Source organism: Trifolium pratense, linkage group LG2 (genome assembly GCF_020283565.1).
Source record: "Trifolium pratense cultivar HEN17-A07 linkage group LG2, ARS_RC_1.1, whole genome shotgun sequence".
Taxonomy (NCBI): Eukaryota; Viridiplantae; Streptophyta; class Magnoliopsida; order Fabales; family Fabaceae; genus Trifolium; species Trifolium pratense.
The window spans coordinates 5,682,145-5,695,478 of record NC_060060.1 but is presented as its reverse complement, the minus strand read 5'-3'; the positions used below and the strand labels follow the sequence as shown (position 1 = coordinate 5,695,478).

Here is a 13,334-nt window from a genome sequence, read left to right as displayed (position 1 = left end):
TACTATTCACACACAAAAAATCGCTAAAAAAAAAGTGATTCATACGAAATTAAAAAGCAACATAGTATTAATATCATGTCCACAAGAATGGGTTCTAAAACACAACATAGTACTGCAAATGTAACTACATAACATTAAACTCTCATTTGCTCGATTGATAATAACAAAAAGCTGAGTTTCTGAATCTAAATTCAATAAAGCAGTATCAGCATTGTTAAGTCGCTAAACTATTAAAGATCACCAAATGTTTAAGGGCTACAACAATCACTTAAGAGCCATTGAGTAGTGCATGAAAAATGAGTAGCAAAAAACATTGAAAAGTTGCTAAAATCCCACATGAAGTTGTTTGTGCTGAATTGCTAATTTCACATAACCCTAAATTTGGAAGTATATTTCTGATCATCTACATATATATCAGCAAAATCAAAACACAGAATATGTTTAATTGAATATACAATGGCCTGTTTAAATTGGCTTCTTTGAGTTTATCTACTGCATAAGTTTTGTGAGACTGTTTGGGAGAACTTACGAAAACAACTTATGACATGTTCATAAGCTTTTCTAGCTTATTTTCATGAGTCTTCAAGATAGCTTATAAAGATAGTTCATAGCTTATATGAAAAAAACTCCAATTTATTATCTTTTGTTATAGAAATAGCTTATGCAAAAGAGCTTATCATGATAAGCGCACTTAATTATGCTATAAGCTGCAAATAAAGTTAAGTAGTTTATCCAAACAGGGCCAAAATCAAATTTCATAGATGCAAATTACCAAAAGCATTCAAATGTAATACAAGAACAATCACAAGGAACAAAAAAAGACCAAAAATCACAACACACATACACATTAACAAGAAAATTCTGAAACAAAGAATCACACATGATAGCATTCAAATCATAGATCGAATAAGCGAGTTAACCGTCCAAGCAATAAAATCATAGATGATATCAATCGAAAATTAAAGCAGAAGGAAATATTAGAAGGTTACCGGAGATAAAGGTTGCGTCGCCGGAGATAATGGTTGCTTCGCCGGAGAGAATGAATTCGCTTTCGATCTTTTTTGATAGAAACACTTTCGATCAAATTTATTATCACGATTTGTAAAAAGGGCAAATTAAGCGATTATCAAGATAATCAATTTATTGCGTCAAAAAAAAAAAATAATCAATTTATTGGGGGTATTTGTTATAGATTTTTTCAAAATAGATTCCTGTAATGTTACATAATTTCGAGTAAAAAAAATTTATAAAGAATTTTTTTATAAAAGTTTCAAATAAAAATTTGGTTTGAATAGTTATTCTTAAAATGTTATTTTAGGTATTTGATCATTTTGTTGAAATTTTTTTCGGATATCAAAATTTCGAAAAATCATTTAATTTTGAAGCTATTTCAAATAGATTTTCATAAAAATCATTTTTGAAATTCAACATTTTCAAAAAATTGTGATTTTGACTATGTTTTGAACTTCAATAATGTGTGTTTATGTTATATGATGTCAAAATTAGTGTTTCAATTTAGAAAAAACGAATAAAAAAAAAACTTGTAATATTTTGAAAATCGGTTTTAGAAAATCTATTTTCAAAAATACAAAGGAAAATCCATTTTTTTTAAAGCTGAAACAAATAGGCCCATTATCTTTTTTGACATAACAAGGGCAAATTGGTAAAAAGAAAAAATATTTTAAGAAAAAATATTTTTAAAAATTGTAACAATCAATTTAGTCGGTTACGTTTAAAAAGTATTAATTTGGTCTTCTACTCATTTTCATCACTTTCATTAGTTTTTCTTTTTCGTTAGTTTTGTCACTAATACTATTTCAACTATACATGTGTCAACGTGTCTGTCCCTATACACAAATTGTCTACCATATGTGACAAAACTGATGGAAATGATTAACTAATGGCAAACGGTAGAAAAGTAAGAGATGAAATTATTATTTTTTAAATGTAAGGATCAAATTAAAATATAAAATAAACGTAAGAGATTAAATGTATAATTAACCCAAATATATTATGTGTATAACTGTGTAAGTAGGTAAATTCTAATATTTACATTATTCACGGTGGTAGTGGACCACATGAATAAAAGTGTTTAAAATATTAACGATGATAAATGTCATATCTTTTTAGAGAATAATGAATCTTCTCCATACACATGAGTCAGAAATCAAACCCTTGAACTCCTACACTTGGACCAATTCATTGTTGGCTAGTTCAAATATCTTTTAGTTGATTTCAATATTTGAAAGATTAAATTAATAAAAGATTTATATAATTTAGAAAAGAAATTGACTTATTTAAAAAATTAAGTGAAGATTAAACAATTGAATTGGTTACCAAATTGGAAAGACAATTGTTGAGACGAATGAAAGTTTAGAGAAGAGGGAATCATGCATACCATCCTTGTTTGAGGTAGAGCACCAAATGATCACAATCACGATTGAAATTTGGAATGGTCCCAAAATATTTCTTCTCTCACTAGGCTTCGATTTTTAAATATACTAGAACTTCGACTCGTACGGTGTACAGGTCTATTTAGCCTAATATGTAACAAAAAAAAAAATTCTAACGTTAAAAATTAGTTTAACAATAACTTTGGAAAAATATTCTTACAACAGAAGTTACGGTATATTACGAAATACTTCATAATAGGTTACATTGGAAGTGTTATTCGTATCTTCACCGTCTTCGTCGATAATCAATATTTTTAATCTTTCTCTAGAAGTAACTCTTGAAATCGCAACAAACAACTGACCATGTAAAAAACTGGCGACGAAAGATATACCCCAAATGCTTAAGTGATTGTCATTAACTCTTATTAATACTCATCCCAAAAGGATTAGGTTTAGGTGTAGCCTATCGGAATAAGCTTATAATATAAGAGATAACTGGAACTCCAACTTTAAGTCTCAACATTTGGAAGCCCCGGCGTAGAAATCGTGTTCAAAATGTGCAGATTGAATGAAAAATGTACGACTTTTTTAATCTTAGTTAGCCAAATGAATCAGGATAAAAAAATGTAAATTTTTTCGTAAAATAAAACACTAAGAAAATGTATGATTTGATGATTTGTTAGATTTCTAATTATCGATGTTTAATTGTTTAAATTGTGCAATGAAAATTGATGGTGCTTAATTGTCGTAAGAAATTTTTTCTATGAAAATTGATGTTGCTTAACACTTTGTGAACATAATTTAAATCACAATTGGTGTAGTTGTCATAGTGGTTGAAATGCTGTATTGCAATGAAGGGTTGCGGGTTCGAATCCTACTCAAGACAAAATTTAATTTTTTTTAATAAAAAACTGCAAGATAAAAGTGGAGGGAAAACAAATTAGGTTTAGGGAAAACAAATTATTTTTTTCCTTTTCTTTTTTCCCTTTCTTGAGTGTTAGATTTAACCCCTTGATTGTGTTCGAAGGTGTCAACTTAGTTGAGATATTTAAATTTCTCTCTAAAAAAACCTATATCTATAAGGAGATATAATATTAAGATCCGTTGGGGAAAATCCACCCAACAAAATCATGGTCAAGTTGGCTGGCTGTGGAGGGATTCTTAGAAATTCCCATGTGCAATGGAATTGTGGCTTTTCCAGAAACTTGGAAAAAGGTGTCATCCGCATATAGGAGAGCTATGTGGAGTTTTCGACGGTCTCCGCATGAAAGGGGCAACACAAAGTTAATGGTTCATGTAGACTCTCAAGTTGTTGCTCAGACTATAAATAACACAAAGAATGGTTGTGTTATAGGGTGGAGGCTTATTAAGGAAATTCGTCAGATGCTAGCTTTGGAGTGGAAGAACAAAGTGTGTCATTATCACGAGGCAAATGCTTGTGATGATGCTCTTGTCAACATGGGTTGTGAGCATGGGCCTGGGCTTCAAATTTATGACAAGTGCCCTATTATATACATGTACTCATACACGAAAATTTAAAATTTAACTCCCTTGAAACAATTAAATAGGTTACTATACTCAACAAAACCTTATGGTACCATGAACAATATATATATATATATATATATATATATATATATATATATATATATATATATATATATATATGGGGGCTGCTAATTTAGACCCAGTTGGGTCTAAATTAGCAAGGTGCACCTTTTGAGTTGGACAAAAATACCCTTTCTTTTTTAAAAAAAAAAAAAAAAAAACATATTGGAGCTGATCCAGTGTCGCGCGCCTACCGCAGGACCACCGTTACAGACCGTTGATTTCCATCAGACGGCCAAGAGATGATCTCATCATGGCTGTCAGATCAATCAGACAGTCCAGATCATCCATCTCCATGATAAGCCAGCGCGTGCACCACACTAGATCTGCGCCTGGAGAGAGAAAATTTCATTTTAAAAAAGCAGGACACGTGTCAACTGCTGGGTGGTTGGCGTGTTTTTTTTTTCATTTAATACTTTAAACTCAATTATTTCGTTGTAAATTAATTTTTTATTTTTTTATTTTTATACCAAAATTCATAATTTTTTTTTGTTTACAAATAGAGACTTGGTTCGTTTGATTTGGACACAAAAAAAAAAACTCAATTTTTCACTACCTTTAATTATCTTTATATAATACTGTGAAACCATTTAGCTGGTAGAATGGTTTCACAGTATAACTCTCTGAAACCATTTTACTGGTAGAATGGTTTCAGTGAGTAATTTCTTATTTGTTTGTTTCTGAAACCATTTAGCTGGTACAATGGTTTCAGAGCGTTGTACTTTGAAACCATTTCACTGATAGAATGGTTTCAGGGGAGTTGATTTTTAATTGTTTGCTTCTGAAACCATTTTACTGCTAGAATGGTTTCACAGTATAACTCTCTGAAACCATTCTTCCAGCTAAATGGTTTCAGAAGCAAACAATAGTTTTTAATTACCGTTTTATCTCATTTAATTAACGAAAAATAGTTTCAGGTCTCAAAAAATTTCATAAAATATACCAAAAGTTCCAGAATATTATCTAATATTTTATTAGAAACAAATAAAAAAACAATTGGTTTCAGAGTACAAATCTATGAAATTATTATTATTATTTGTTAAATGGTTTTAAATAATCAGCGGAATTTGTGAAAATAATTTCATGACTTGAACTAGGGAGAGTGAGGTACACAAGAGGGTTTTAAATAATTCATAGTACTTTACATAAAATTTTGGAAATTTTTTATGGAATTATAATATTTTTAATTACTTTTTTACTCATTTAATTAACTAAAAATAGTTTCGGGTCTCCAAAAATTTCATACAATATACCAAAATTTCCAGAATATTATCTACTATTTTATTATGAAAAAATAAAAAAAAAATAGAGCCTCCCTGAGGCCGCACGCGCCCCCACGCGCCGCCGGTGAGAGTGGGCGTGGGCGACGCGCACTGTTCATCGTCCCTCCCACCCGTTTTATGCAGAAACGGGTCGTGCGACCCGGTTTTTGACCCGGTTCGATCTCCCTCAATACTCAACGAAACTCGACGTTCCTTATATGGATTTTGATCGTTTTTCAATTTTACAAAGGTTTCCGGTATTAGTTTTTGAAATCGGCGTTCGATTCGCACGTAAAATGAGGTCGAAATTTGGAAGAAATTTAAAAAATGTAATAGTTGTTCTATTGTTTCAAAAAAAAAAAAAGGGTATTTTTATGATGCAAATTACATACATGCCCCAGTTGCTCTATTGTTTCAAAAAAAAAAATGGGTATTTTTGTCTAACTCAAAAGGTGCACCTTGCTAACTTAGACCTAACTAGGGTCTAAGTTAGAAAACCCCTATATATATATATATATATATATATATATATATATATATATATATATATATATAATAGTGTGTAATATGCTTAGAAGTAGATTGCTTGTGATATACTATATCCAAAAAAATGGGAATAATGGTTCTGAGAAAACGTCTACAAATTCGATGAAACTATAAAAGAAAATAAAGAGACCAATTAATCCTTCTTAACTATAGAATGCATATCATAAAAGAAATCAAACTACCTATATAAAATGTATACTGTCATTGTTATAAGAACAATGGCACCAAATAAAATTGCCTCACCGAGAGGATAAAGTCCCACCTTTTTCTGAAATTAAAGGAAAATGATTCAATTCTCTTTTCCTGTACCAAAAGACAAAGATTCAATTCTAAAAGCAACTATAGCCTAAAAACATAGTATTTTGTCATCAATCATAACCAGACCAACATCCGAGGAGTACTGGTGTAATTTCTATCAGGATCGTCAACCGAACTTGTCTCGCTAACTGCAACAATATCTTCATTGGAATTTTCACTAGTCTCCAGAATTGTATTTGTCTCACCAGCAGCAATAACATCTTTGATTATAGGTGCACTCAGCTCATCTGACAGCTTACTAGAACTAAGAATGTTGACTTCCTGGTTTATCATGTGAGTTGATGAATAATTTCTTGTAGGTATATGATCAATTTCATGAGCTGAAAATGGATCTATCTGATGATGGCTTTGACCGTGAAATGTGTTTTTGCAATGATGACAGCGAAGCAAATGGACTTCTTGGTGGTGTGGGTGAATCTAACTGCTTCACAGCATATCCTACATCCTATCTAAGAGGCGTCTTAATATTCATTCCCCTCAACAAATTATCTATGTCAGATAAAGCCTTTTTTGGCTTCGGCGAATTCCCTAGCAAAGATTTCAGATCAATCGGTCGGATATCTGGGAAGTCTGGAACATATAATTTCTCCATACAAATGGGTTTTACCTGTAACCTCTCCTGCAAAAGATTGATTGCTCCATCCCCCTATAGTTCTTTAGAATCACAAGTAAGCAATCCTTGCAAAATGTCATTGATTTTATTCTCTTCAGTAGGTGATGTCTCTTGGATTTTTAGCAAATGGGGCTGCAGCTGGATCTAGACCGTTCTTTCTGTTGTGAATAGACCCTGAAAATTCAAGATCGCGTTGTTATCAGACTTAAATCAACAACAGCTAAACATGAAATAGCAGCATCCATAAATTGATTGCACACAACACAGTTATTTATTTCTTTTATATGCAAAAAATATTAAGTATTAAGACAAATCAATCAAGACAGAATATGATGAAAAAAATAAAAAAAATAATCTGTTTGTATTACACAAAGTTCAGTCGATCACAATAGAATTAGACATTTTGTTATGTATATGAAAGTCAACAACACAATTATGATTTTTATGCATTCCAACTTGAAGCAAAAATCATGCATTCCAACTTGAAGCAAAAAGTACCAATAATGAGGCACTTGATAAAACAAAAGAAAATGAACACCGAAAATTATGCCCATTATGTTAAAAACTTAGTTCAAAACTATAAATTAAATTACACGATCACTTGCATATTATACACTAGACGGCAAGAACCAATTATGTTAATATGTTAGGCAAAATATGCGGTGAAACCATTTCATCAGTCCAACAAAAATAGCAGTTTCACACTAGTCTTGGCAATGTCTATGTACATGCACTCAAAAATAGATATATAAAAAGGAGAAGAGTCACTGAAGAGCACCTTTGTTGGTCCAGATGCATTGCCCTTGTGCACTTCCTTACTAACTGAGCCAATCTGGCGGATTCTTATCTAGAGCATCACTAACACATTTTTTGATTCGGGTTCCCACATTTGTTGGTAGCTTTCTGACAGGTTCCAGCACCTGCGCCCATTCAGGAATTTTACCATCATTTGCCAATTTAATTTCAGCAGCACCCTTCCTCTTCTTCTATGATGAGTACATCATTTTCTCTGCGCAAAGTACCAAAAATCTTCTTCATAGCCTCCGCGAGCAACTGAGAGCAAAGTTTCATGTACAAAAAAGAAAAGAAAAAAAGCTTCAGCACCACTTCTATCATTTGTTTCAGTTTAAATACTTAACTTGTAGTCTAGAAAAGCTCAAACAGTCGCAAACTAGGAAAGATACTTCCAGAAATCAAGTAGCAAAAACACGCACTCAAGAAATACCATTCGAACCTGAAGTGAGTCAAGCTAAATCTAGTCAAAATGCCTATACCAGTGCATCCCATGTGCTAGTCCTTATAACTTTATAAGGAAAATTTAACAACATTATAGAAAAAATGAGAGTGGAACTCAAACAGTACAACATTTTGACAAGCATTTTATGAACAGCATGTTTGCTAAAGCATAACGAAATATGAAGTATAATGAGAAGCATTCAGGTTTAGCATGATTCAAAGAATATTCCAAGACTATAGTTGAAATGAATCCTAAAATGCAAAAAGTAGGTCTTAGTCTTTTAGATGTAAGTATTCTTAATTTTAATATGCTTTGCAACTTAGCATAGTACTACATGCATATTAAAGCGATCATCTTACAATCTATTTCTTGTATTAGAACCACAAAATTTCTGATTTTAGAATTGAGTTGTAATGCAAAATTAGTTTACATCGAGACCCATATGTTAGCACTGTGAAGAAAAAGAGAATGAAGAAAAAGAGTATCTAATCATATTAGACAAGGTGGAGATTAAAGTTGTCAATCATTTCTTAAGACAAAAGTTATGCTCTCACCAGTGCATCAGCTTGTATCCCAGCCACGCCAGTAAGGGAACCGCACAGCAAACCACCATCGCCTCGTAAGCAATGAAATGCTTTATCACTTTCACGGGCAGTAATTTCCGCAGACTCAAGTAGATACATTTTCCTTGCTGGTATGTTGCACAAGTAGATACATCCCTTATCTCACATTTCTGGTAGTTATTACCCTGAATATGAGTTGCTCCACTGTAGCCATTTATTGCTTGATGCATATGATTTGACGATGGAAAAGACTTGAGGGATTTATCTGTACATTGAGACTCCACAGCCACAGGAACAGGCCTAAGTTGTCCTTCTATTGAATTCATATGTTGGTTATCAGAATCTGAAATGTGTAACAGATATGCTTTTATCCGCCCTTTTATGATGAGTACATCATTTTCTCTGCTCAAAGAACCAAAAATCTTCTTCATAGCCTCCTCAAGCAACTGAGAGCAAAGTTTCAAGTACAATAAAGAAAAAGAAAAAAAGCTTCAGCACTACTTCTATCATTTGTTTCAGTTTAAATACATAACTTCTAGTCAAGAAAAGTTGAAACAGTCGGAAAGTATAAAATCTAGAGGCAGTGTATAACACAGGAAAGATACTTCCAGAAATAAAGTAGCAAAACATACACTCAAGCAATACCATTCGAACCTGAAGTGAGTCAAGCTAAATCTAGTCAAAATGCCTAAACCAGTTCATCCCATATGCTAGTCCTTATAACTTTATAACGAAAATTTAACAACATTACAGAAAAAATGTGAGTGGAACTCAAACAGTACAACATTTTGACAAGCATTTGATGAACAGCATAATTAAATATGAAGTCTAATGAGAAGCATTTAGGTTTAGCATGATTCAAAGAATATTCCAAGACTATAGTTGAGTTATAAGCATGACTCCTAAAATGCAAAAAGACGGTCTTAGTCTTTTAAATGTAACTGTAAGTATTACATGCATATTAAAGTGATCTATTTCTTACGATCTATTTCATGCATATCAATCATTTCTGAAGACAAAAGCTATGCTCTCACCAGTGCATCAGCTTCCATCCCAGCCACGCCAGTAAGGGAACCGCTCAGCAAACCACCATCGCCTCGTAAGCAACCAAATAGTTTACCACTTTCACGGGCAGTAATTTCCACAGACTCGAGGTTACCATCCATTGATAAGAAAGCCAAGATATATCTACGAGCTAGTTCTGGCCAAGTCAATTCATTGATAGGAAGCATATTGACCTTGGTTCGTTTAGAAGGAACTGCACGTCTTGTCCGAGTTTCTCCGGGTTCAGAATTCCGATCCACCAAAGCAGGCACCTTTGATTGCAGTTCACCTATTAGCACTCTTAGTAATGAATTATGGGCCTTGGTCAAAGCTACACCAAAGCATCTGACATAGGTGAAAGATGCGAGCAAAACTTGGGCTTCCTCTTTCATTGCTTCTGTTTCCACTTGAATAAAAGAACTTCCTGTGGAACCCGATGGATCAGCTTCACATATTAGTCGGCGATCACCATCAGCCCCTTGTGAAGTTAAAACTTGACTTCCACTCATTCCCCTCTCAGATTTCATGTCTAGAATTTCACGGAATCGCTCTAAAAGCTCCCAAACCTGAAAAACAGAAACAAAAAATTGCAACTGTGCATCATAGCAATAAAAAATAAAGCCAAAGAATGTAAAGCGGTAAAATAAAGATATGAATTTCACTGCAGTCTGGAACATATATACCTGAAAAATGTCACCAATCTGTTCGGTAGGAGCCCTAGAGCACAGTGGTTACCCAGGAGGTGGATGTCGGTCTTCCTTAACGAATGTTTCAATCAATTAATATTTCCTTCTTAGGTCTCTCCGGGTTCAGAATTCGCTCTTCCACCAAATATAGGTCCAGAATCAAACTTACTATCTATTATTTACTAGTACTAAAAATTATTATTCTACTTTATCTAAAAATCATTTACTACTACTTTGATTCAAAAATACTACTACTACTATATCCACTACATTTTTATTATTCTACTTTATTTACTATTTACTACTTACTATATCTACTACTACTGCTCTTTATTGTGATGCGCTACTAGTTTCCCATTCAAAATCATTCTGACCTTCCTCCCACCCCTGTTCCAAATTGAAACCATCGTCAAATTCCAAAACAGGCAGAACAGCTCTTCCGAAGAGAGTCGCTATTCTCTCTACATCGGTCAGGGTTTTGAACTGGGGTCCGACAAAGTTGCATTTTTCGTCGTAAGAATCATAATGATCATCGAAATGTGGTTCCATTATTATATGTTCCTCAACAGTGTTTTGTGCCACTAGAATTGTTTTGAACAACGTGTCAGGCTTAGCTGTTTTTACCTTCCTAAAAATATAATCCTTAACATCCCACACAATTGCCTCAGTAACAAAAGTGTGGGATGAAGGAGGCAGCACAATCTCAAATTGAATGGCACGTGGTTTTATCAACAAAACCCTATTCATCGGGTCCTTCAGAAAACCTTTAATAGTATGAGCAGTATGATCATTATAACGTAGGTATAGGGAAGATGCTATATGCAAACCGGTTAAAGCTCTATTGAGGCACGTTAGAGTTGCTCCAGATGAGGAAACCACAACGATCTTTGATTCAGCATTCGCCTGCTGTTTCCATTCATCGAGCAGTTTTTGAACTTGGTCGATAACATATTTCGACTTAGTTGACATGGCAGAAACAAGAAGATTACGATCATCAAGCAACGTTTCAACAATGGTCGAACAAACCGGACATTTGATAATCACCGGCTTTTGCTGTTCCTCCAACTCCGCCCTTGTATTGTAGTAGTATTGGTCGTAGCATGGAGAACAGAAGAGATGAGAACATCTTGTAATGGAATCAAGATCTTTGTCAGTGTTATGGCAAATAATGCAATGAGCACCCGCAAATTTTGCCTCGTACAATTTTTGAACTAGTTCATGAGTAATAGGATCTGCTAGCTCGGCAGGTGAAATAGATCCAAAACAAGTATACCTGAGAGATTTAAATAGAGATTGAAAAACATTCTTCCTATGGTCATTCCAGAGAAGTCTTTCATTGGGGGTTTGGATGTTAAGGTTGATTACTATGTAAAGACAGGCGTAAGAATGCCATTCCCAATAACTGAGAGGTAAGGGTAAAACAGTTTCCAAGTCCATCATTCCAATTCCATCGACTGAAGAAGAAGAAGAAGAAGAAGAAGAAGAAGAAGAAGAAGAAGAAGAAGAACCTGGTTCGTTCATTTCTCTAGGGTTTAAAGTGACAGAACACCTCATTAGAACTCAGACGCAGAACAATTTCCATATCAATCGCGTTCGATATCTGCCGAGAATGTTAACCCTTGCTACCAATTTCACAATGCTCTAATGAGGTGAATCTGGTTCGTTCATTTCTCTAGGGTTTATGCTCTTTTTAAGGTTTTTGAAACTTGCATTGGCGTTGGTGTGTGTGTGTGTCATATTTGTGTGTGTAACAAGAAAATAGGGATTTGGAATTAATTAGATTTCAATTTTTTTTTTTATTTATTTATTTCAATTAATTGGATTGGATAGGGTAGAAAACAAGAAAAGACGCGGGTTCTTTTTATTTATTCCTTTTTCTTTTACTATTAAATAAATAAATAAATAAACAATTATTTAAATCTTTTAATTTTACTCATTAGATTTTTTAATTATTTAAACATAAAAAAAATCTCTAAAATTAGCGTCAATCACCACTGAACCAACTAACGATGGTGGTGTGGTGTGTGCTCCTCCATAAGTCCGCTAATACATCTAAGTGTGGGGTGGTATACAAGATAACTATCACAATCAAAAGAAAAAAAATGAAAAAGATACGGAATACATAAAAAATTCCATAAAAAAATACTCTCTTCAAAAAAAAAATTGAGAAAGAAAAGGAAAATAAGTGATAGAAAATGCCCGCACAAAGACACATCCGGTCCTAACATCTCTTGTACTACATCAAAAAGGTACCACAGGTAACAGGTTGCACCCAAATAAGGACAAGTAGTCACACTTAACTCCAAATATTTTAACCTACTTTCCCAAAAATTATCCTACCTTTACCTAAGCCACATTACAACCCATAAAGACCTCCAATAATGCGTATTTCTTTTAACTTTGATTGGTTGCTTTGAATCCTTGCAAGCCTATGGTAAAATGGCATGTCTCACGTTGATTGAGAGATACCCTTTCAATATTGAGTGAAAATGTGTGAGAGAAAAAAAAATTGAACATGGACTCTTGTGGACATATGTTGTACTTGCTAAGATTGACGTCTCTTGGGCCAAGTGCTGATGGAGCATGATCGCTGCAGTGAAGATCAGTGGTACCATTACCGACATATAAACAAAGGTTGTGAATTTCCTATCATTTGAGTTACTTGTTGTTTCACTGACGATTTTGTTTGACAAACATGTTACTCGAGTACGAGCAACGGTTTAAGTGTGGGGTTGTGATGACAGTTAATTATTAGCTATTTAGAGTAGTATTTTAGGTAGTTTTTATAGTAATTGAAGACAAAAAGCAAGCAAAAGCCAAGAAAGATGAAGTTACAAGACCAAAAAACAAGCTCCAGCTGTAAAATTAATTCACAGTAATTACATATTTGTATTTAAGGTATAAGAATCATTATTTTGAATGAGCAACATTATAGAAATTAATTACCGTAATTACTAGCGATTTTGAATGAGCTTTATTTTATGAATTAAATTATCACAATTAATTATAAATTTTTTTTTACCACAATTACATTAATTAGCCTTTACTACTATTTATATACATG

General features: G+C 33.3%; 1 protein-coding gene across 2 annotated transcripts; it reads right to left on the bottom strand.

The window, feature by feature from the left end:
• Window positions 1-5,841: 5,841 nt before the first annotated feature.
• On the bottom strand, window positions 5,842-12,000 carry LOC123906550. Of its 2 annotated transcripts, XM_045956480.1 has the most exons (6): window positions 10,268-11,842; window positions 9,575-10,150; window positions 8,532-8,986; window positions 7,519-7,793; window positions 6,735-6,914; window positions 5,943-6,655 (listed from the first exon to the last, which is right to left on the bottom strand). In XM_045956480.1, exons 2-4 carry the CDS (start codon window positions 10,109-10,111, stop codon window positions 7,775-7,777), a joined length of 1,011 nt encoding a protein of 336 aa, XP_045812436.1. In that variant the 5' UTR covers window positions 10,112-10,150; window positions 10,268-11,842; the 3' UTR covers window positions 5,943-6,655; window positions 6,735-6,914; window positions 7,519-7,774. The 2 variants fall into 2 exon arrangements, with proteins under 2 accessions (XP_045812437.1, XP_045812436.1); XM_045956481.1 differs by having other exon boundaries at window positions 5,842-6,914; window positions 10,268-12,000.
• Between the last annotated feature and the right edge of the window lie 1,334 nt (window positions 12,001-13,334).

Bases quoted from the DNA above. Each gene is read 5' to 3' on its own strand.
- LOC123906550 (XM_045956481.1), bottom strand. From the start codon at position 10,111: ATGAAATCTGAGAGGGGAATGAGTGGAAGTCAAGTTTTAACTTCACAA. The intron at 8,987-9,574 runs GTGAGAGCATAG...CTTTGCTCTCAG, and splicing joins GGATGGAAGCTGATGCACTG to TTGCTTGAGGAGGCTATGAA.